This window comes from Oryctolagus cuniculus, chromosome 10 (assembly GCF_964237555.1).
Source record: "Oryctolagus cuniculus chromosome 10, mOryCun1.1, whole genome shotgun sequence".
Classification (NCBI taxonomy): domain Eukaryota; kingdom Metazoa; phylum Chordata; class Mammalia; order Lagomorpha; family Leporidae; genus Oryctolagus; species Oryctolagus cuniculus.
The window spans coordinates 102,872,933-102,893,460 of record NC_091441.1 but is presented as its reverse complement, the minus strand read 5'-3'; the positions used below and the strand labels follow the sequence as shown (position 1 = coordinate 102,893,460).

The 20,528-nt window shown below is 52.9% G+C and overlaps 1 protein-coding gene across 2 annotated transcripts in view; it reads left to right on the top strand.

Annotated features, from left to right (window-relative positions):
- The first annotated feature begins 69 nt into the window (after positions 1–69).
- Positions 70–20,528, top strand: part of CDCP1 (CUB domain containing protein 1) — a 52,010-nt gene continuing 31,551 nt past the window's right edge. The window contains exon 1 of one of the 2 annotated variants that reach the window (XM_070050941.1): positions 70–276. In XM_070050941.1, the coding sequence (XP_069907042.1) occupies positions 195–276 (82 nt within the window). In that variant the 5' untranslated portion in view covers positions 70–194. The remainder of the gene's footprint in view (positions 277–20,528) is intronic. The other variant, XM_051851680.2, reaches the window with a different exon arrangement.

Below are 20,528 nucleotides of genomic sequence, written 5' to 3'. Positions count from 1 at the left end.
GGGAGGAGGGAAGGACCAGGTCAGCCTAACTCCGACTGCGCAGGGCGGAGCCTGGGCGCGTCCACCCGCGCGCAGGTGAACGAGCCGGGGCGGAGCGCAGCGCAGCCGGTGCCAGGGCTCGGGCGCCCCGGGCCGCCGCTCCGAGCCGCGGGCCTCGACGCTTTTCCCCACCGAGGCCGAGGCGCCCCGGAGCCATGGCCGGCCTGAACTTCGGGGTCGCAGGCGCACTGCTGGGCGTCCTGCTGCTGGGCGCGGCGCGCCTGCCGGCCGGAGCCGGTGAGTGCGGGGCGCGGGGCGCGGGGCGCGGGGCGCGGGGCGCGGGAGGGAGGCTTTGAGTGTGGGGAGGGGCCGACCACGCGCGACTGCTGACCACCGTGCCGGGGGCTCCGCCAGTTCCCGCGTCGGGCTCGGCGGCCGGTGCGCTCCCGGTTTCGGGCGACCTCGCCGTGGGCAGGGGCCGCCGCACGTGGAAGAGTCCCGGTGCCGGGATCTCGCGGTCCAGGGAAGGAGGGAAAAGCAGTGCGCACAGACCGAGGCCAGGGACGGGGCCGCCGCGCTCGCCTCACGCCCGGGGGCAGGGGCTTTGCCGGGATTCCTGGGACACCCTGGCGGGACGTGCGGAGAAGGCGTTCCTCTCCACACCCACCCCCAACTTCCTCAGAACTGTGGTCGGAGGTCCCGACGCTCACGTCACCTCTCTCTCTCTGTCCACACGGCCCACTTCCCCGCCCCATTCGGAGTTGGAAGCGGCGGGAGGCGGCGGCGTGGCTTGGGGGCCTCGAGCCCTGGCGTGATGGACTTTGACCGCCGGCCCGGGGTGGTTCCGGCTGGGGGAGGGGCCGCTCGGCGCTGCCCCGCGCCAGCGCAGATGTGAAGGGGGACGGGGCGTGGGGGTCCTGGAGGGTTAGGATGCAGTGGGATGACCTGCTTGGACACGCAGGAACTTGGGAGCCGGCCTTTGCACGGGTCTGTGTTTGTCACGAGTTATGCAGGAGTCTTGGGCCTTGGCTGCACCTCGGGGCGGGGGCTGTGCGTTTGTGGTAAGCAGTTAGGTAAAAGAAGGAAGAAAATTCAGCAGGTGAAGCTGAGCTTGGGTGTCGTGGTGACAGCGTGTGACATTGCAGACACGCCGCGGGCCGGCTTCCAGGCGCGTTTGTACACTGTGGGGTGACTTTTGCTGTACCGTGAATATTTTGAGGCCTCACTTTGAGTATGCTTGTTTACTGTTCCTTCCTCAGGACTGAATTTTCGGGATGCCCAAGGTGGGAGGAGGAGGCTGGTTGAAGAACAAAAAGTGGTGTAGGGGGTGCACGCATGTGTGTAGGTGTGTAAATGCGTGTGTGACAGAAAAATGGCTGCCTGCCACTCATGGGGCACCAGGGACACTCTCGGATGGCCGGCGCTGTTTCTTGTTTTCCGCGGTAACGGTCAGGAACTTTTCCAGTAAGAACGTGGTGAAAACCAAGGCATCCTACTGACAAAAATGCCAGCCTGGCCACACCTGGCTTCCTGCCTGTGTCTCCCCTCTGGCTGGGTAGGTCCTATGGAGTCGCTTCCTTACAGGAAGTTGTTGGCTGGCTGGTCCTGCCTCACGGTATAGGGTATAAATACCAGGAAGCCTAGGTGTTTCCCATTTCACTTTCTTTTTTTAAAGATTTTATTGATTTATTTATTTGAGAGGTAGAATTACAGACAGAGGGAGAGACGGAGAGAGAGGTCCTCCATCTGCTGGTTCACTCCCCAGATGGCCGCCACGGCCGGATCTGGGCTGATCCGAAGCCAGGACCGTTTTACTTTCTTAAGTTTAAGGAACTGGCCCTGGGCAGCCACCTTTGGGCCTGGTGGAGGGAGGGCTTGGGGTTGGTGCAGTTTGCTGGGGGTAGCTGGTGGGCCTGGAGTCTTGGGGTGGATCTACCTGGTGGACGTCTTTGGCCTAGTGACTTTATTTGATAAATCTGTGAACCTGCTTAGTGAACTTGGGGTCTCCGCGGAGCTGAAGAGGGAGGGAAAGTCTGTGTGGTGGTGTGTCCTGGCCCCCGGATTTCCAGCAGGGAAGCACTGGTGAAGTTGGAACCATAGCCTTCTTAAAACCTCACCCGTGTTGCTTTCCAAGAACCACTGGGATACTTGCCGATAGTGTGTTTTCCAGAAACGTGAGCGGACGGATTAAGTGATGTGTGTGCTCACCCAGTGAGGGGGTATGTGTGTGCATCCTTCTTCTGAGTGAAATGGGGACTGGCAGGACTGGTGGCTCCCCTGCCTCCTCCTCTTTACTCCCCCCCGCACCCCCCCCCCCGCCTCTGCACCCCCACCGGTTGCCACCAGCCTAGAGTCAGCAGAGTTACTCAGGGAGCTGCCTGTGGGCTCCAGGGTTCACCTTGGAGGCTTCCAGTGTGTGCAGCTGTGCCCCACCCCACACAGTGGTCCTCCTTGGCTATCAGTATGGGAGAGGAAGTCAAAAACAACACTTAAAGTGTTTTGAGTAGCATCGCATTATTCAAAAAAATCGGTGATACCCATAACCAGTATAGGGAAAAGAAATTGATGAACAGACCGGCCTTGTTCCTTCTGGTCCCTGGTCCCATGTGTGAGTGTGTAAACCAAAACTGAGCCATCTCATTGTACGGCTTTAACTCATCCCCTGTTGTTGGATGTTTAGGTTGCTTCCAGTTTTTCCAGTGTCAGATAGAACCTGGCCAATAGCAGGGGAGAGCTTATAGTGATTTCCACAAGGAAAAGATGTGGGTGGGCGCTGGGGGATAACAAGACCCTGACGTGGAGACCCGTGACTGGGGCCCTCTGCCTTGGTGACCAGTACCCTTTCGTTAGAAATTTTGCCACGCGATGGTGTGATGAGGTGAGCCAGTGCTGTCCTGTTGTCGAGGTTCTAAGGTCGTGTCGACGGGCTCGTCCCGTCTCGACGGATCCGAGTGTACATTCTCCTGGCTGTGCTGCTCTGCGCCTTCCTAACTGTTTCACGCACCTGAGATTCTCCAAGGAGTTCTGGGACGCACAGGAGAGAGGGGCCTGCGGCCTCCGGTGCGTCATTTCCCTGCTGCCTGTGCAGACCGGGCACTGCCGTCCCGGTGCACGTTCCAGCCTGTGCCGCACGCTCTCCAGGCGCTCATGGCCACTGTGTCACCGACATCTGTGCAGGAAGCCTTTTCCTCCCTCTAGGTCAGTGGACGAGTCAGACGGCGCTAGTGGATGCCCCGCCCAGCAGCCACCCTCGCTGGATGCTGCCAGTAGCCCAGCGGTGTTTTTTCATCAAGAGAAAGCAGAACTCAGTCCCTTGGTTTATAACACAAACCCCACTGTGTGTTTGCCCAGCAGTGCAGACCTGGGTTTGGATGGCAGAGGGCGAGGAGAGGGTAGGGGGTAGGGCTGGGGAGAGCAGCGTTCACTGGTCAGGGTGGGGCAATGGGGCATAACAACACCCCTGGTACGGCAGCCCCGTGTCTGAGGCTCTCTGCCTCGGTTTTTAAGAAAAGTTAATACCCTTTAATTATCCTCCTAAATTGTAAAAATTATCCTGCAATTAAATTATTTCAAACTACTTCCCACAACCTTGTAATTAGCCCATCACCTTCTCCGGGGCAGCTGGCAGCATTCTAGACAACCAGGGAAGGAGACCAAGTGCTCACCTCTTGGTAACCTTGGGCTTGTGTTTGGTCCATCTGTTTTTAAAATGACTAATTACTACTGCCCCCGTAGAAGCCAGTGCACGCTGGACATTCACCACGCTGGCCACTCTGCTGGGAATTTTGTATGTAGGCATCTCCCACTTACTCTCAGTCACCCACTGAAAACCAGACACGGTGCAGTAAAACACTGATGCTATACACCTCTTTATTTTGTGGAGGAGAAATTATAATAACCCAATGCAAAGGAATGCAAAACCCTGAGTGGTTTCTCAATGCATAGGGAAACACGGAAGCATACCCATATACAGCTAACAGCAGTCCTGCTCAGTGTAAAATGCCTAAGTCATCACTCAAAGAATGCCACAGCAGTCTTCCAGTTTGCTTTGTGTGTGGTGACTCATTGCGCCTCCCTTACTGACACTCAGGATATCCCCACTTGATTCCGATGTTCTTACTGGAGTTGGGAGTGTAAGTGCCGGCTCCCTGCAAGACATGGTGCTTACAATGTTGTGTTGTATTTGGAGATGTGTATGTGTGTGTGTGTGTGTGTGTGTGTGTGGTTTCCAAAATAGACATTGGCCACAAATGCCCTTTGGTGGATAAAACAGAGATTCTACTCGTTTGAGTAATACGAGTGAAACTGTTGGGAGCAGGTGTTTAGCCTAGTGGTTAAGATACCCGTATGCCGCATCAGAGTGCCCAGGTTGCATTCCTGGCTCTGGCCCCTGACTCCTCCAGTGCAGACCCTGGGAATAACTGAGTCCCTGCTACCCACATGGGAGACCTGGATTTGAGTTCCAGGCTGCTGGCTTTGGCGTGGTGCAGCCACAACCCCTGCAGGCATTCGGGCAGTAAACCAGCAGATGGGACCTCTGGCTCTTGCTATCTGTCTCTGCCTCTCAAATAAATAAATAGGAGAAGTTCTTTAGAAACATGAAGCCTCGTCCTGCTGAGGAAATAGAAGCGAGTCGGTGTTCTTGAGTAGGCCTGCGCGTCAGCTAGCTCTGTCCTCAACAAGTACTTACTCTGACTTGTTGCCCTGCAGTAGGCACAGAGAGGTGAAGTGAGTTTCCCAGGGCCCCTCAGCTGGTGTGGGGTGCCGCTGAGACGGCAGCCCAGGAGTGTGACTCCAGAACCCGGCTCCCAGCACCTGTGCGCTGTGTGCCCACGCATGGTGCACCTCCAGATGGCATTGCTGTGTCTTCTTAAAGATCATGTCTGTGCTCCTGACTTGGTTTCTTTCCTTGGAGAAAAAAAAAATCAACCAACACTTAGTGCTGTGCTCATATGTGTTCTAGATATAGGGATGTGTGTGTGTGTGTGTGTGTGTGTTTTGACAGGCAGAGTTAGACAGTGAGAGAGAGACACACACACAGAGAGAAAGGTCTTCCTTCTGTTGGTTCACCCCCAAAATGGCCGCTATGGCCGGTACACTGCAGCCGGTGCACCGTGCCGATCTGAAGCCAGGAGCCGGGTGCTTTCCTCCTGGTCTCCCATGCGGGTGCAGGGCCCAAGCACTTGAGCCATCCTCCACTGCCCTCCCGGGCCACAGCAGAGAGCTGGCCTGGAAGAGGAGCAACTGGGACAGAATCCGGCGCCCCGACCGGGACTAGAACCCGGGGTGCAGGCGCTACAGGTGGAGGATTAGCCTAGTGAGCCACGGTGCCGGCCAAGGTGTATATTTTTAATATTCAAACAATTTAGCAATTGTGTTTAGAAAAAGAATTAACGTATAATTGAGCACTGCATTACAGCATCTAATGATGGGCCGCATCGCCTCTGGTGGTCCTGTTACATTGTAGTGGAGCTGAAACATCCCTACTACCAGGGACCGTGCCCCGGCACTTAGAGCCGTGCATTCTTCGTGTGTTTGTGGTGTTGCTGGTTGTATACAAGCCCCCGGTGCTGCTTGTCACATCATAGTGTGGCACATCCATTATGTACATACAGTGCGTAATCCCCGATAGTGGTAATACGTGACAGTGATCCTGGCTGTGTGCTTGCTATACTGGACTTTGTCGTTTCAGAGGGTATGCCTTCTATTTTTTTAAAAATCCAGTGTTTGCTGGGAAACAGTGTCTCATGTGACACCAGCAGCCACGTCCTGTGTTTTGTGTTCATTCTACCCCTTGATTCCATCCAGAGGCTGCACTGAAAACAAAGGAGGCCACATTGAATGACTGATCTGTAACCATCGAGGTTTACGTGCCTGGTGACGGACTCGCTAACAGAGCACATCTCCGTTGTTAGCTGATGCATAGCACCAAGTGGTGTGCTAGGGGAAGCCGAGAGCATGTTCCCTTCTACCTCTGATTTCAGACTTCTTCCCAGAGGCAGCCATGGTTTCTTGTGCATTGTTTCAGAGCTGTTAGTATGTAGGTACACAATTGCTGGTAGATGTACCTGCCCTTTGCATTCAAACAGGAGCATACGTAGCATAGAGCGTAGGAGGTGTACTATGTACACCTTGTCTTTCTACCAAGTGGTCTGTTTTTTTGGTGTCTGTTCCACGTCAGAACGTGGGAAAGTGCCCTTGCCTTTTACAGCTGTGTAATATTCCTTCACACAGGCACGCCTCTTGGTGTGATGGATTGTGCCAGGTTTTTGTTACCATACACAGAGCCTAAGTCCCAGTCATCCTTGCCATCAACACCGTTGGGTGTATGGACAAGTTTATCTGTAGGCAGAGTTCCCAGGGGAGGAATGAGTGGATCCAAGAGTTTGTACAGGTTGTCTCCAAGGACAAATGGAGGATGGCAAGCAACAAAGACGTGTACCCACTGCCAAGGTCACGGCCAAGCACATGTGCCCTCTTGCGTCTGGTCAGCCTCCTTCCAGAAGCCTCTTAGCTACTCCATGGTGCCGTCCGTTACTTCCTTTATTCTTTCCAGTTAAAACCACAAACTTGAGGGGAGGCAGTGATTTGAATTTCCTTTCAGATGTTTCACCTCTGCCCTGGATCTCTGTCCCCCTCTTTCTTAGGATGTTGACACCTCTCTCTAGATGCTCCTCAAATGCTCCCCCCTGCCTTTTTGGCTTTCTCCAATAAATTTCCCCTTTCATGAAAAACATGCGCGGGCTCAGGGCCAGCACTGTGGTGTGGCGGGTAAAGCTGCCACCCGCAGTACCGGTATCCCATATGGGCGCCGGTTAGAGTCCTGGCTGCTCCTCTTCCAATCCAGCTCTCTGCTATGGCCTAAGAAAGCAGTAGAAGATGGCCCAAGTCCTTGGACCCCTGCACCTGCGTGGGAGACCCAGAAGAAGTTCCTGGACCCTGGCTTCAGATCGGCGCAGCTCCAGCTGTTGTGGCCAACTGGGGAGTGAACCAGCGGATGGAAGAGCTCTCTCTCTCTGCCTGTCCTCTCTCTGTGTAACTCTTTCAAGTCAAATAAATAAATAAATCTTAAAAAAAAAAATGCGTGGACTCCATGGCTCAGTGTGTTTACCCCTGTCTCCCTCCTGTGACAGCATCCAGGGAGGGCCATGCTGGCTGTGGTCATCACTTGTTCATTTCCTCTGCTTTGTCCTTTGCTGGGGCCATGGGGAACGACCTCTTGTAAAGTCCTGAGGCTGCTTCTTGGTCCTTGTCTTCCTGGCCCCTTCCAGAGGTCCTGAGTGCTGTAGCAAGAAGACTGGACAGGCCTGGGCTCTGGTGGCTCTCCTTGTTGACACTGGTGATCGATAGCTCCTACCCACTGCTTACTGTGAGTCCAGCAGTTAATGTGTCGCCTGTCTTGGGCTGTGCTGACACACAAACCCAGAGGTGTATAATGCCTCACTCAGCATCAGTATTGATTTCTTGCTTTTCTAAGATCCAGAACAGGGGGCTTCCTCTAGGCAGGGATGGGGGAACCAGACTCCTTCCACTTTGTAGCTCCAGCATCTTCAATACCTGGCTCTGTGTTCGTCTGCATCAGACTGACAGAAGGGAAAAGCAAGAGACTTAACGTGGGCGGTTTTCACGGGCCAGCAGTGGGAGTTGCACACTGCTGAGGTGTCACGGCTGCGGCCATCCCATTGGCTGCCACCCTGGGGCATGGCCTTGCCCAACCAGAAGGGAGGCTGCAATGTGTAGGGTGGTTCTGGGCCCAGCAGGAGGCTGACAGTGTCCAGTTCACAAGGTGGGCGGAGTGGTCATACCTGCCGGTCAGGCTGCCTGGCTCTAACCTCAGGTGTTGTCAGCATGGGGCTTGATGACCAGAAAGAGTTGCTTCATCTCTCTGGGCCTCTGTTTTCCCGACTTTGATTTGAGGGCTTCGACCACGCAGAGGAACCTGCAGCCCTAGTGTTTTCTGAGCTGATTTAAATCAGAGCCTGTCTGTGCACATCAGGTGTGATGGGCCAGCTCTGGTGGCTTCAGATCCCACTGCTGGGAGCTAAGAGGGTAGAACTATGCCCGGGACACGGCAAGCACTTTATTTGCAGAATAAACAAATGGGTCACCCCTCATAGTAGCCTTTCTAGGGGCAGCAATGAGCTTAGGGAAGTTAGCTGACTTCTTCAGGTCACACTGGTAGCAGGTGACAAGGGTGAGAAGTTCTAAGACAGCCTGGCTCCTCTCTCACCAAATCTGATGAAAACCAGGCGGAGCTGGGAGATTAGACCGTGTGGAAGCAGCGTGTAAGGCAGCAGGTGTCAGTGGGACTCCCGTCGTGTTCTTTGCTGTCTTCCTGGTGAACTTCGGGAAAAGACTGGGGGAAGCAGCAAAACCAAAAGCGGTGTGGGGCCTCGCGATGGGGCTCAGCAGCACCCTGGTGTGTGAAGACAGGCTGTGGGTGGCGGTGACAATAAGGAGGACTTCGTGTGGCCCTGCCTGTCCCCTCCTCTGAACGGCACCGCAGCCCCGTGCCCCACCTCTGTTGTTCTGATTTTCTCTCTGGAGTGGAGCCGAATGTGACAGCGTACAGTGGAAATCAGAATTTGACCAGTGTACAGTCACGTGACGAATTTTATGAAAGTGAAAGTTCTTTCTTCGGTGGCTATGCTTGAAAAATAGTCTGCACTTCCCAGTTCTCTCCCAAGTGGGCCCCATCCAAGGGGGGACCTCTGGTGGCCTCACTCCTCTGGCTGTGCAGAGTGGACAGGCATGGGAGACAGCCGTCCCCTCTGTGAACAGCCCTGCGTTCTACCAGACCAGGGCTGGGGGACCCATTTTCTGCCAAGGGACATGTGGCTATCTGTATCATCATTCACCACGCAAAATTATCGAATTAAAAAGTAGCCTGCTCTCGATGGATTGAATTTCGGGATCCACCTGTTGTTACCTCGGCAGGGCCAGACAAGATGATTTCGTGGGGCTTATGCAGCCCCCAGGCCGGCTGTGCCCCACCCCTGTGCTGGACAGAAGCCCAGGTCAGCAATGTGATGGAAGGGCCAGTAAACAACTCAGCTTGGCGTGTGAACAGCCTTAAATCATCCTTGTGGGGGCGTCTCAGGAAAGCAGACCAGAGCCGCTCCACAAGCTCGGGTGGTGTAACTTGCTTTAAGTTGTTAACGCATTGCAAGCACTCCCACCCTCGTTCTGGGTGAAACGTGCGCTTTCTGCAGAAATGTCCCAGGTGACGGCCTGCGCCTTCGCCTGGGATGATGAACGCAGCCTCCAGGAAAAATGAAGTTTCGCCGACTTTCTGAGTCCAAAGATTGACGGAGGGCAAGTCGGCTGTGGCCCTTGTCTCTGGGTGTGCCTGCTCGGCTGGCTGGCTGCCCTGGAGCAGACCACGTGGCACTAGGGGAAGGCTTCTGCTGGTGTTGCCGCATGGTCCAGGGCGGGGCTGAGCTGGGACAGGTACATGCAGGCTCCTGCTATACCGTGTATGCATCCAAACAGATGCCTGTCTTCTGCTGCAGACCTGGAGGCGGGAACAGCAGGCTACTGTTTGACTAGCAGGTCCTGGGCCTTCACAGAGGATGGACGGGTGGGGAGAGGAACCCCTGCTGAGTCTGAAGGTCTCGGGCCTCTCCTGGATTGCTGTGCAGCTGGCCAGCCGCAGTTCAGGGGTGCAGGCCAGGGGAGAGCAGCGGGGAGGGGCAAGTCGGTGGAGAAGGGCTGTGCTCACTGGCACCTGCACCTGCCCTGCCGACAGAGCTCGCTGGAGTTAGGCCTGCACACATCTCCAAGAGACGCAAACACTCAGCCTCTCTCTGTCACTTTGCTAATCTGCCCACCGCTGCCTTTCCCGTATCCTCAGACCATGCATCCCAAAGCACCCAGATTCCCGACTGGAAGAAGGTAGAGGGAGAGGAAGCTGAGAAATGGGAGGATGGGGCCCCAAGGCCTCACAGGGCTCCCAGTGGCCTTGCTAGCTCTTTGGAATCAGCGTCCCTCAGACGAGCTTTGTGGGCAAAGCTTTGTTCTCCTCCTGACTCCACTGCTTGTTAACAGGCGAGTGGGGCGAGTGACTTAACCTCATTCACAGAGTAGGAGCTGGCCGGGCCGCGTGCAGATCACTCAGCACCACATCTGGCCTGAGGCACACTCCTTGGTTACTAGAATTGTTACGACTTTTCATTATTTGAGATAGGCCCAAGAAGAACATTAAGATTTTTAAAATTATTTTCTTTGCAAGGCAGGATTACAGAGAGAGAGACAGAGAGAGAGACAGAGACAGAGAGACCTTCCATCCACTGGTTCATTCTCAAAATGGTCATGATAGTTTGTGCTGGGCCAGGCTGAAGCCAGGAGCCAGGAACTGCATCTGGTCTCCCATGTGGGTGTGAGGTCCCAGGTACTTGGACCATCTTCTGCTGCTTTCCTGGGCGTGTTTGCAGGGAGCTGGATCATAGGTGGAGCAGGTGGGATTTGATTCGGTGGTGGAATCTCAAGTGGTTGGGTCCCTGCCAGCCCCCTGGCAGACTTGGATTGAGTTCCTATTCCTGGCTTCAGCCCTGCTCAGCCTGGCCATTGTGGGCATTTGGGGAGTGGACCAGCAGATGGGAACTAGCTCTGCCTCTCTCTCTCTCTCTCAAATTAAAAAAAAAAAAAAAAACAAAAAACAAAAAAAAAACTTTAAAAAGCTGCAAGAAACTGTTTGCAGTGACACTAGAACAAGTGCAAGCAAGCGCCTGCATGCAGGAATTTCCTGCTGGCTGGGGACTGACCAGACCGGTTCTGTACAAGTGGAACACCGTGCCCAGCTGCACGCGAGGCCTGCAGGCAGACAGCCAGCAGGCTTCCGAGAATTGCAGCTGCCCTTGTGACCAGGTGTCAGAAACCCAGACCAGGCCGCAGGGTGTCGGTGCAGGGAAGCAGAGCTGGATCGCCCGCGGCAGGGAGCCAGGCAGGGCGCTGGCCTCTGATCCCTGCTGAGAGATGGACACTTGCTCTAGACTGGCCTGGCAGCTGCTGGCAGTCTTCCCTGGCGCTTCAGCCTGCAGCTAAATCCTTCCTGGGTAAGATTTTCTTTTTGGCAGAATGTAGAAGACATTCTCCAGGTGGTGAGCGGTGCTTGGGGTGGTGTTGCACGAGCAGCACCCCAGTGTAGCAGCCTGCCCCACAGGGAACGAACGCCTCCCAGCCTTTCTGGCCTCTGCTTCTCTGGGGAGCCTGGGACTCTGGGGCAGGTGTGTCCCGCTGGCCCCTTCCCACACCGGGTAAACTCAGATTCCACCTTGCCCTGCCCTGGTCACTGGGGACTGGAAACAGGCCAGATGTCCATCTTTGGAAACTAGTAACATAAATTACGCAACGTCCAAACAATGAACTGCTAGGCAGCCGGTTGAAAGAATGAGCTATTTCTCTGTAAACGGGTTAGGAGCCACCCCCAAGATTCACAAGGGGGCTTCCAGGAGTTCATGGACAACGAAATGAAAAGAGAAGTTGACTTTGGTGCAACACATTTAGAAATCCTTCACCAGTTTTGGCAGGGGGGTGGCGAGCAAGCAACCTTTTGGCAAAATAAAATGAAATAAGGTAAAACGAGTGTTGTGTGTAGAAACACACTTTCATTCATAGGTTACCTCTGAAAGAACGTGGGGAATTGGTGACAGTGGTTGTGTGTGGGAGCAGAACCAAGTTGTAGGGGAAGAGAAAGACTCTTACTGTTCAAGTCTTACTTTGTGCTTTATGTATTTGTGTATGTGAATGTACAGTCTTCCATGCTGGTGAGGTATAATGTAATTCTGTCGTCTTCCCCAGGGCAGGGTATAGCTCAGTGATGTAACATTTGCATCACCTCTCAAAGTTCTTCCAGTCACCTGTAGCCAACCCCTACCCCTGGCAATCACTGATTTACCTTCTATCACTTTTGCCTTTAGGATATTTTTAAGATAAATTCAAAGTCTCTTAGGATTTAGCAATTAATAATTCTGTTGCCTTAAAACAAATTCCTCAAGTATAAAGAAAGAAAGCCTCTATAAAGAAGAATTGGATTCGAAGTGTGAAATCACTAGAAGAGGAGCTGGCAAAGCTGCCTTCTCCATTTTGTTTGATTTTTCTTCATTTTGTTTTATTTTTCCTGTATATGCTTTTTTGGGGGCCTAGCACTGAGCAGGCCTAGAGAATTTGGTTTCATCTAGAATGTCCTGAAAAGATCTACCCTAATCTTAGATCATTGAGGTTAAAAAATAAATAAATAAAGGAAGAAAGTCCTATTCATCCCACAAATGTTGGATACCTCTTGTGCATCTAGCTTCAAGAACTCGCTGGCTACATGGATTTCACACGTGTGGCCTTGGAATGAATTGGTGGCCTTTGGCACCTGGTCTAGTTCTGTTTCATGTGTTTTTAGAAAAGCTAAATTAAAAAGGTCTTGGAAGAGCATGCACCTTGTGATTCAGCAAGGACCCATTTCCCTAGGTGGCCTCTTCTGTTTGAATTTGTGACACTGTCCATTGTGATAAGTACAGCAGATGAACGTAGAGAATTTGCAGTGGACGTCATAATGAAGCTTCTGTAGGCAGAAAAAGAGAAGGGGAAAGAGAAGAGGTTCTTCATGTGTGAGGTCTTTGGGACATCATAACAGCGAGACTGGCCCTGGATCAGAAGTGTGGCTCTGTTATTATTATTATTTATTTATTTTTTTGGGACAGGCAGAGTGGACAGTGAGAGAGAGAGACAGAGAGAAAGGTCTTCCTTTGCCATTGGTTCACCCTCCAATGGCCGCTGAGGCTGGCGTGCTGCAGCCGGCACACCGCGCTGATCCGAAGGCAGGAGCCAGGTGCTTCTCCTGGTCTCCCATGGGGTGCAGGGCCCAAGCACTTGGGCCATCCTCCACTGCATTCCCTGGCCACAGCAGAGAGCTGGCCTGGAAGAGGGGCAACCGGGACAGAATCCGGCGCCCCGACCGGGACTAGAACCCGGTGTGCTGGCGCCACAGGCGGAGGATTAGCCTATTGAGCCGCAGCACTGGCCGTGGCTCTGTTATTAATGACCAATAATCCCATGGTATCGTTTTGATATTTAAAAAGGTGCCTTGGAGCCAGTGTTGTGGCTAAGGGGTTAAGCCACCACTTCAAACACCAGAATCCCCTATCAGAGCAGCATTTGCATTCCGGCTGCTCCGCTTCTGATCCAGCTCCCTGCTCATGTGCCTGGGAAAGCAGTGGCTGATAACCCCAGTCCATGGGCTCCTGCTACCCTTGGGGGAGAGCTGGATGGAATGCCAGGCTCCTGACTTCAGCCTGGCCAAGCCCTGCCTGCTGTTGCGGTCATTTGTAGAGTGGACCCGTGGATGGGAGATTTCTTTCTCTGTCTCTTCCTCTCTCTAACTCTGCCTTTTAAATAAATAAATAAACCTTACAAAAATAAATAAAAAGGCATTTGCTGCCATATCTGAGCTGACAACATGCTAAACAATCTACCTTATGGGAAAATGTAATTCGGGGTGACTCCTTCCCTGTCTGATGTATCACTGGAGACCAGCTAGCTGTGAGGGCAAAGCGGAAGGCGGCTGGCTGAGGATTCGGCGGCTGCGTTTTGTTCTCGTCCTCCTCTTCCTTCCTCGACAGCAGCTCTTAGTGTAGGACAAGCTGCTTCTGCACAGCAGGAATATGATGTTTGAAAGGAAAGTGCCCGGACCCATAGTCCCTCTCCCTCTCAGCAGTAACCCTCTGCTGTTTCTCCTCTCCCCAACCCCTCCCCCATGAAACAGTGCATTTTGGAATCAGTTTTCTCCATTCAGCATCTTTGGTCCCTCGACTTAGGTTCTTACCTCCCTGAATTTGTGGCGTAATCATCTTAAGCTGACAGCCTGGCCCTGGTGCTGTCACTGTCCCGTGCCGGTAATGGACATATTAGTTGATACATGTTAACAACTACCCTTATTCCCTGTGGGTAATGGACATGTTAGTTGATACATGTTAACAACTACCCTTGTTGATAACTTCTTTCATGATGACTGAACACCTTGTATAATAACTCTCCTCACTGACTTAACAACTTCCATGCCAACACCTTCTGCAACAGCTGTGGTTGTGTATGTGTCTTCCTTAATGACTACCCTTGTTGAGATAGCATCTACCATAATGGCCTTCCTTGTGAACTTAACTCTGTCCATAATAACCAGCTTTGATGTAACAGGTGCCGTTGTGGCCATCCCTGCTGGCACGCCGCCTCCTGGGCCTGCCCATCTCCTCTAGGTGAGCACAGTGTGTGCCTGCCTGGCCCAGAAGATCTCATGGATGGCACCACCTTCCTTTGCCGACCTCCTCACCCTCAGCTCGTTGATTTGCCTGAGGACTCATGTGATTGACCTGGCCCATATTCGTTGCAGGGGCATCATTTGAAAATTCCTTCCTCATCTCAGGCTGTGTGGGTTGCTTTCCTCCCACCCCCACATTAGGATTTCTGGACACAACAATGGAAAGGTGGTGGCCCTGGTTCCTAAAGCAGGAGGTGTAAACTGGAGGATGTATTCCTGGGTGGCTGTCCTGGCCCCTGGGATGGGGACACCCCATGTGTCCATTCCCGGCTATGTCCCCCTGAGTGACTAAGACACTGAGCCTCTGCAGTTGACAAACAGACCTAAGGCCCCCAAAGGGTGTTTCAGCCCCCTGCACACCCTGCCACTTGCATCCTTCAGCCTCACTGGGTGTTCTGACCAGTGGGGCCTATCTGATCTTGGACTGTGAACCTCCACAACTGTGGTCCAAAATAAACCTCCTTCCTTTGCAAATAACCTTGTCTCAGGTTGTAGGGACAGAAAGCTGCCTAATACACGCCCCAGCACCTTCCAGCATATAGACATCCAAGTTCTACAGTGAGTAGAGGGTTTTAGATATCCTTGTTGATGTCCCACTTCTGAAAAGGCTGTCTCCATTTATGTAACAGCAGCCCAGCTCAGAAGAGGAGGCTCAGCATCCCGAATCATACTTGGCACTTGTCCAAAAGAACTTCTCTCCATGAGCAGCTCTGTAGATCTTAGAAAAGCTTCCCTGTCTTCCCTGAACCCTGTCTGGCTGTGAGTCCTGTGTCAATTTCCCACTGCTGCACACATAGAGGTTTCCAGCATCACCCATTTCTTAGCTCACGGTCCATTGGTCAGATGAGTATGCACCATGTGGGTGGGCTCCCTGCTCAGGGTCTCTCACAGGCTCACATGAACGTGTTGGCCATGTTCTGATCTGCAGCTGGTGGCCCTCTAAGCACAGCAGTTGTGGCAGCATCAGTCCCTCGGGATGCAGGTTGGAGGGCCATATTTCCTCCTGGGCTTCCACTACGGCCATGCTCAGCTCCCAGAGGCCACTGGCATCCCTTGCCATGTGGCATCTCCATCACACTGGATCCCTTTCTCTTTCTCTTTCTTTCTTTCCTTTTTTTTTTTTTTTAAGATTTATTTATTTATTTGAAAGTCAGAGAGAGAAGGAGAGGCAGAGAAAGAGAGAGAGAAAGGTCTTCCATCTGCTGGTTCACTCCCCAGTTGGCTTCAATGGCTAGAGCTGAGCTGATCTGAAGCCAGGAGCTTCTGGGTCTCCCACGTGGGTGCAGGGGCCCAAAGACTTGGGCCATCTTCTACTGCTTTCCGAGGCCATAGCAGAGAGCTGGATTGGAAGTGGAGCATCCAGGACTCGAACCGGTGCCTATATGGGATGCCAACACTGCAGGCAGCGGCTTTACCTGCTATGTCACAGTGCCGGCCTCCCCTTTTACTTTCTCCAGGAAAAGCCCAAGTCTCATGATGAATTCGGCTGATGAGGCCACACTCACCCAGAAAGTCAGCTGTGCCTCGGAGCATCAGCTGTCAGGCGAGGGACAGTGTTTAGTATTCTGCGTCCCTCCCACACGAGGGAGGGTCTGCCAGGGAAGTTCTGCCCTCCAGGGTGTGGTGGCTTTGGGGGCTTTGTCCTCTATAAGGCTTGATGATAGTGACCTTTAGTAGTCGGGACCTGCCATGTGCCCAGCCTACTTTGCAAAGATGGTCTCATTCAAATACCCGAAAAAGCCCTGCACGGGTGGCCAAATGTTACAGAGGGGAAACCTGCGGTCCACAGCAGTGTCTTGTCCAAAGTGGCCCAGCCAGGCGTGGGCCCAGCCAGGGACTGGAATAACTGGCAAAAGGAGGTGGGGAGTGTGACACATCCGCTGAGTGACAGAGGCCCCAGAACCTTATCTCCTTCCCCTCCTCCCTCGTGAGAAGGTTTCCTAAGCTGCGAGCTGAACGAAACCAAAAGTGGATGTTTTGGTCATGAAGCATCTCCCTGTCACTGCCCCCCACCCCGTCTCGAGCATTTGCCTTTGATGGATGACGAATGAAGTAGGCAGGGGTTGATAGAACCTTCTGGAAAAGCCCATTTTAGATGGAGCTTGTTAAGACGGAGTGTAACCAGCTCAGGATTGTGTTCAGAGAAGTGAGAAAGGGGTTTTCTTGTTTTGTTAATTTTTCTAATTGCTGAAGAATGCAGACCCATCAGAACATTGCTCACAGGCCAGCCCCCAGCTTGATATCTTGTGCAGTCTGGGAAGGTCTCTGAGTTCAGGTAACTAACAGTGCAAGACACGTGGCCAGGTGGTCACTTACCTGGGAAATGCTCCCAGTTGTTTTGCAAAAATTTTGCCATCCTTTGAGTTTTCTAGTTATTAACATAGTTGGTTTTTGGGTTTTTTGTTTTTAAAGGTTTATTTATTTAAAAGGCAAAGTTACAGAGATAGGAGAGGAGAAAGAGACAGAGAGGCTCTGTCTGTAATAGCCAGAGCTGAGCCAGGCTGAAGCCAGGAGATGCTTCTGGGTGTCCCACATGGGTGCAGGAGCCCAGGCACTTGGGCCATCTTCTACTGCTTTCCTAGGCCTTTAGCAGGGAGCTGGATTAGAAGTGGAGCAGCTGGGAACCTAAACGGCACCTGCTGGGTAGGACATGCTTCCCCCCAGGCTTCTCCTCTCAGGGACAGCCCCATGAGCCTCCCCGTCCCCCCGAACTCACTCCCTGCACCGAGAGCTCAGATCACCAGGAAAGATCGCTTCATCAGAAGCCAGCAGGTTTTCCTCCTCTGTCTTCAGAGTTGTACAGGAATCAGTTCAGTGTGGCAGGAGCTGTGAGGCTCTGAGAACCTAGAAGCCTGAGGGCAGAGACCCCTGATTTGTGGAGGGAGGAGACCCTGCACCGGCACAGAGAGGGCTCAGAAGGGCCTGGGGTATGCCCGGAGGATGGGGGCAGAGTTGAGCTTCTCAGTTAGTGGAGAAAGCTTCAAGTGGTCGTGGTTTAGATCTTTTTCCAAAGTGGATAGTTGACACAGAACTATCCAAACCCTCTGCTGCTCTCTTTCCTTGTAGGTTCAAAGACATGTGACACATGAGAAATGATTTTTCTGCATCTTTTTATTGAGCGCACAGCTTGATAATGTAGTCCCTAACAACAGGGACATAGTCTGAGAACTGCGTTGCTGGGTGATGTTGTCTCTGGGCAAACATCATAGACTGTGCTTTCACAAACTAGGATGGCTGCGACATTGCTGATGATGTCCCGTAATCGCATGGGACCAGCATTGTATATGCGATCTTTCATTCACCACAACATTGTTATGCAGCTTATGACTCTGTGTGTGTATATGTGGTGTATTGTGTGTGTGGTGTGTGCATGGTATTGGGTAAGTATGTATGTGTGTGTGTGTGGTATGTGTGTAGTGTATGTGGTATGTGCATGGTATTGGGTATGTATTGTGTGTGTAATAGTGTGTGTATGTGTTGTGTGTGTGTAATAGTGTGTGTATGTATTGTGTGTGTGTAATAGTGTGTGTATGTGTTGTGTGTGTGTAATAGTGTGTGTATGTGTTGTGTGTGTGTACTGTGTGTTTTCTGTAACCATCACCCAGGTCAAGATTTGGAACTTTCCAGTGCTGCAAAAGTTTTTTTCTCTCTCTTTTTTTAAAGATTTATCTATTTGAAAGGCAGAGTTACAGAGAGAGGTAGAGCCAGAGAGAGAGAGTGAGAGAGACAAGTCTTCCATCTGCTGATTTACTCCCTAAATGGCCACAACAGCCAGAGCTGAGCTGGTCCATAGCCAGGAGCTTCTTCCAGGTCTCCTACGCAGGTGCAGGGGCTCAAGGACTTGGGCCATCTTCTACTGCTTTCCGAGGCCACAGCAGAGAGCTGGATCACAAGTGGAGCAGCCAGGACTTGAACCAGCGCTCATATGGGATGCCAGCGCTGCAGGCCGGGGCTTTAATCCACTGCACCACAGCGCCAGCCCCAGAAGTCTTTCTCTTGACCATTCCCAGCCTACCCCTGCCTCCCAGAGGTTCCCTCTGCTGATTTATGCAAGCATGGATTCAACTTCTGGAATTTTATGCAGATGGACTCATACTACGTGGACTTAACCATCCCCCTGCTGGCTTTTTATCAGAAGTTCTTGAACAACTGGTTAAGAAGGACTCTGGGACTCTGTGGCGAGGGGAGCATTAAAGAAGCCGGAAACTGCGTAACTGCTAACCTTGGAGCAGGGATGAAGGGGGCTGTGGAGCGTCTGCGTGAGTCCCAGGCGCGGGGACAGATGGGCTGTTCAGTGCACCCCCGCAGTCCTCCCCCACTCCTCGTGATCCTCGGTGACTGTGGTTGTCATGGCTCACGCGTCAAGGGTGGACAAAGCACATCTTTTAACATTTCACCAACTGTTGCTGGATTTAAGGTGGCCCTGTGCGTGCTAGCATATCGTCATGAGTCACTTGCAGTGCTCATACACGGAGTTAGGTTTGTTCAGTCTGCAGTTCCCGTGTCCGGCGTCTGTGGTCATGGGGCTTTCTTACCTCTGCGGCCGTCTTGGAAGCCATTTTTCCACCTGGTGTGGTCTGACTCTGCCAGGAGTTACAAGTCCAAGTCCACATTCTGGGGTGGCCAGGAGCTTTAAAACGGCCATGGTCCCAACCAAGTTCACCCATGGCCGTATCTGTGTGCTGCAGAGTGTGAACCGGTGGCTGGGGAGGTGGGGGTCTCTAACATTCGTCCCTAACGTGGCTTGGGGTTTTGACTGAGCAAGGGGCAGTTACAACAGGAGGGTGTGAGTGGCTCCATGCAGATCCTTCACTGCTTTGGAAAAGTGACTGAGACCACAAACGCTGCAGACAAGTGGCCGCAGGCACTCCTTTGGGAGGATGGTTCTGTTAGTCTAAAGGGCTTGCCTTGTTGCATACAATCTTCCTTCCTCACGAGTTTGGAACTTGAGTGTGGATGCACCCACAGCCTCTTGTCTCGGTTAAACTCTTCCAACAAGGTGGGCTGAGCGTGGGAGCGTGGAGGTCCTTTAGATTTGCCATCAGAACTTGTTTTTTCACTGTCTGCTATGATTGCTCTGAGAGATCTGAAAATAGCCAGCATTTTAAGAGCGCTGAGGGTCTCTGGATGGGACTCTGAAAGTCGGACTGGCCTTGCTCATCTTTGTATGTTGGCAGTCGGCCTGGCTGGCAGCTTTAGCAGAATTACCTTGAGTGAGGTGGCGGGCAGCCTTCATGAGCTTTTCCACACCAGGCTGTGTCTGGGTTTTGCACTGTGCACGTCCTTGTCCGGTTCCTTTGAGCCATTTCTGCTGCCCTGACCGCCCACTGCAGTGCTGTGTCCAGCCCCACCCCGAGTGGGAGGTCCCACAAGATCACTCCTCAGGCCCTGTATGCAGAAGTAAGGTCAATGCCCAGTCCTTCCTGGGTGTGCACTGCACATTGCAGTGTTTTGTCTGGAGGCTGAAAAAGTGGCCCTTCCCTTTGGAGAGCTGTGGGGCTGCAGGTGTGGGATAGCTTCCGCTGGGAAGTGCTCCTGCTGTGGGTGTTGGGGAATAGATGGTCACCTCCCTTGCATCCTCCCCTTCCTGCAGACCTCAGTGGTAGCCCCAAGCTTCCCTGGCTTGGCCCAGCTGCCATACTGCACCCCATCCCCTCCTGTACTTCTGAGGTGGGCAATGAAAGATTTGCCATGTTGATGTCCCAGTAGGCTGTCTTGCTCCAACCCAGCCTGGGAATCAGGCTGCTGGAGTGGGAGCCAGATGATTGGCAGGTCTTGTTGGATCCGGGCTGACTTCCAATTGGATGAACGGGTGGCTTCCCAGCTAAGGCACCTAGAAGGACAGGCGGGGGACTGTCACCCTTGGGTCCATGTTGGCCCTCGAGTCTCACTGGAGAGGTGATGCTTTGCTGCCGAGACCCAGCACCAGGCTTTTGTCCCCTGTGCTTTGTTCTGGAATCCTTCCTGCTTTGCTTTTGCAACCAACTCAGCCCCCTTAGCCATTGCACCACCACCCCTCAGGCAGACCTCACGAAACTGTGGCACCATCAGCCACTGAACAATTCCTACTTCCCTTCCTAGAACCTTATACTTGGACACTGCCCAAAAACATGCAGAACAACAGCCATGGCCCCAACACTTCCCATCTGAAGTTTAAGTTCAAACCACGCTCCCATGTGATTGTGAGATGGAGAGGTTTGCCTTGACGCCACATGCCCTCTGGGCCACTCTGAGCAAACATCTTGCC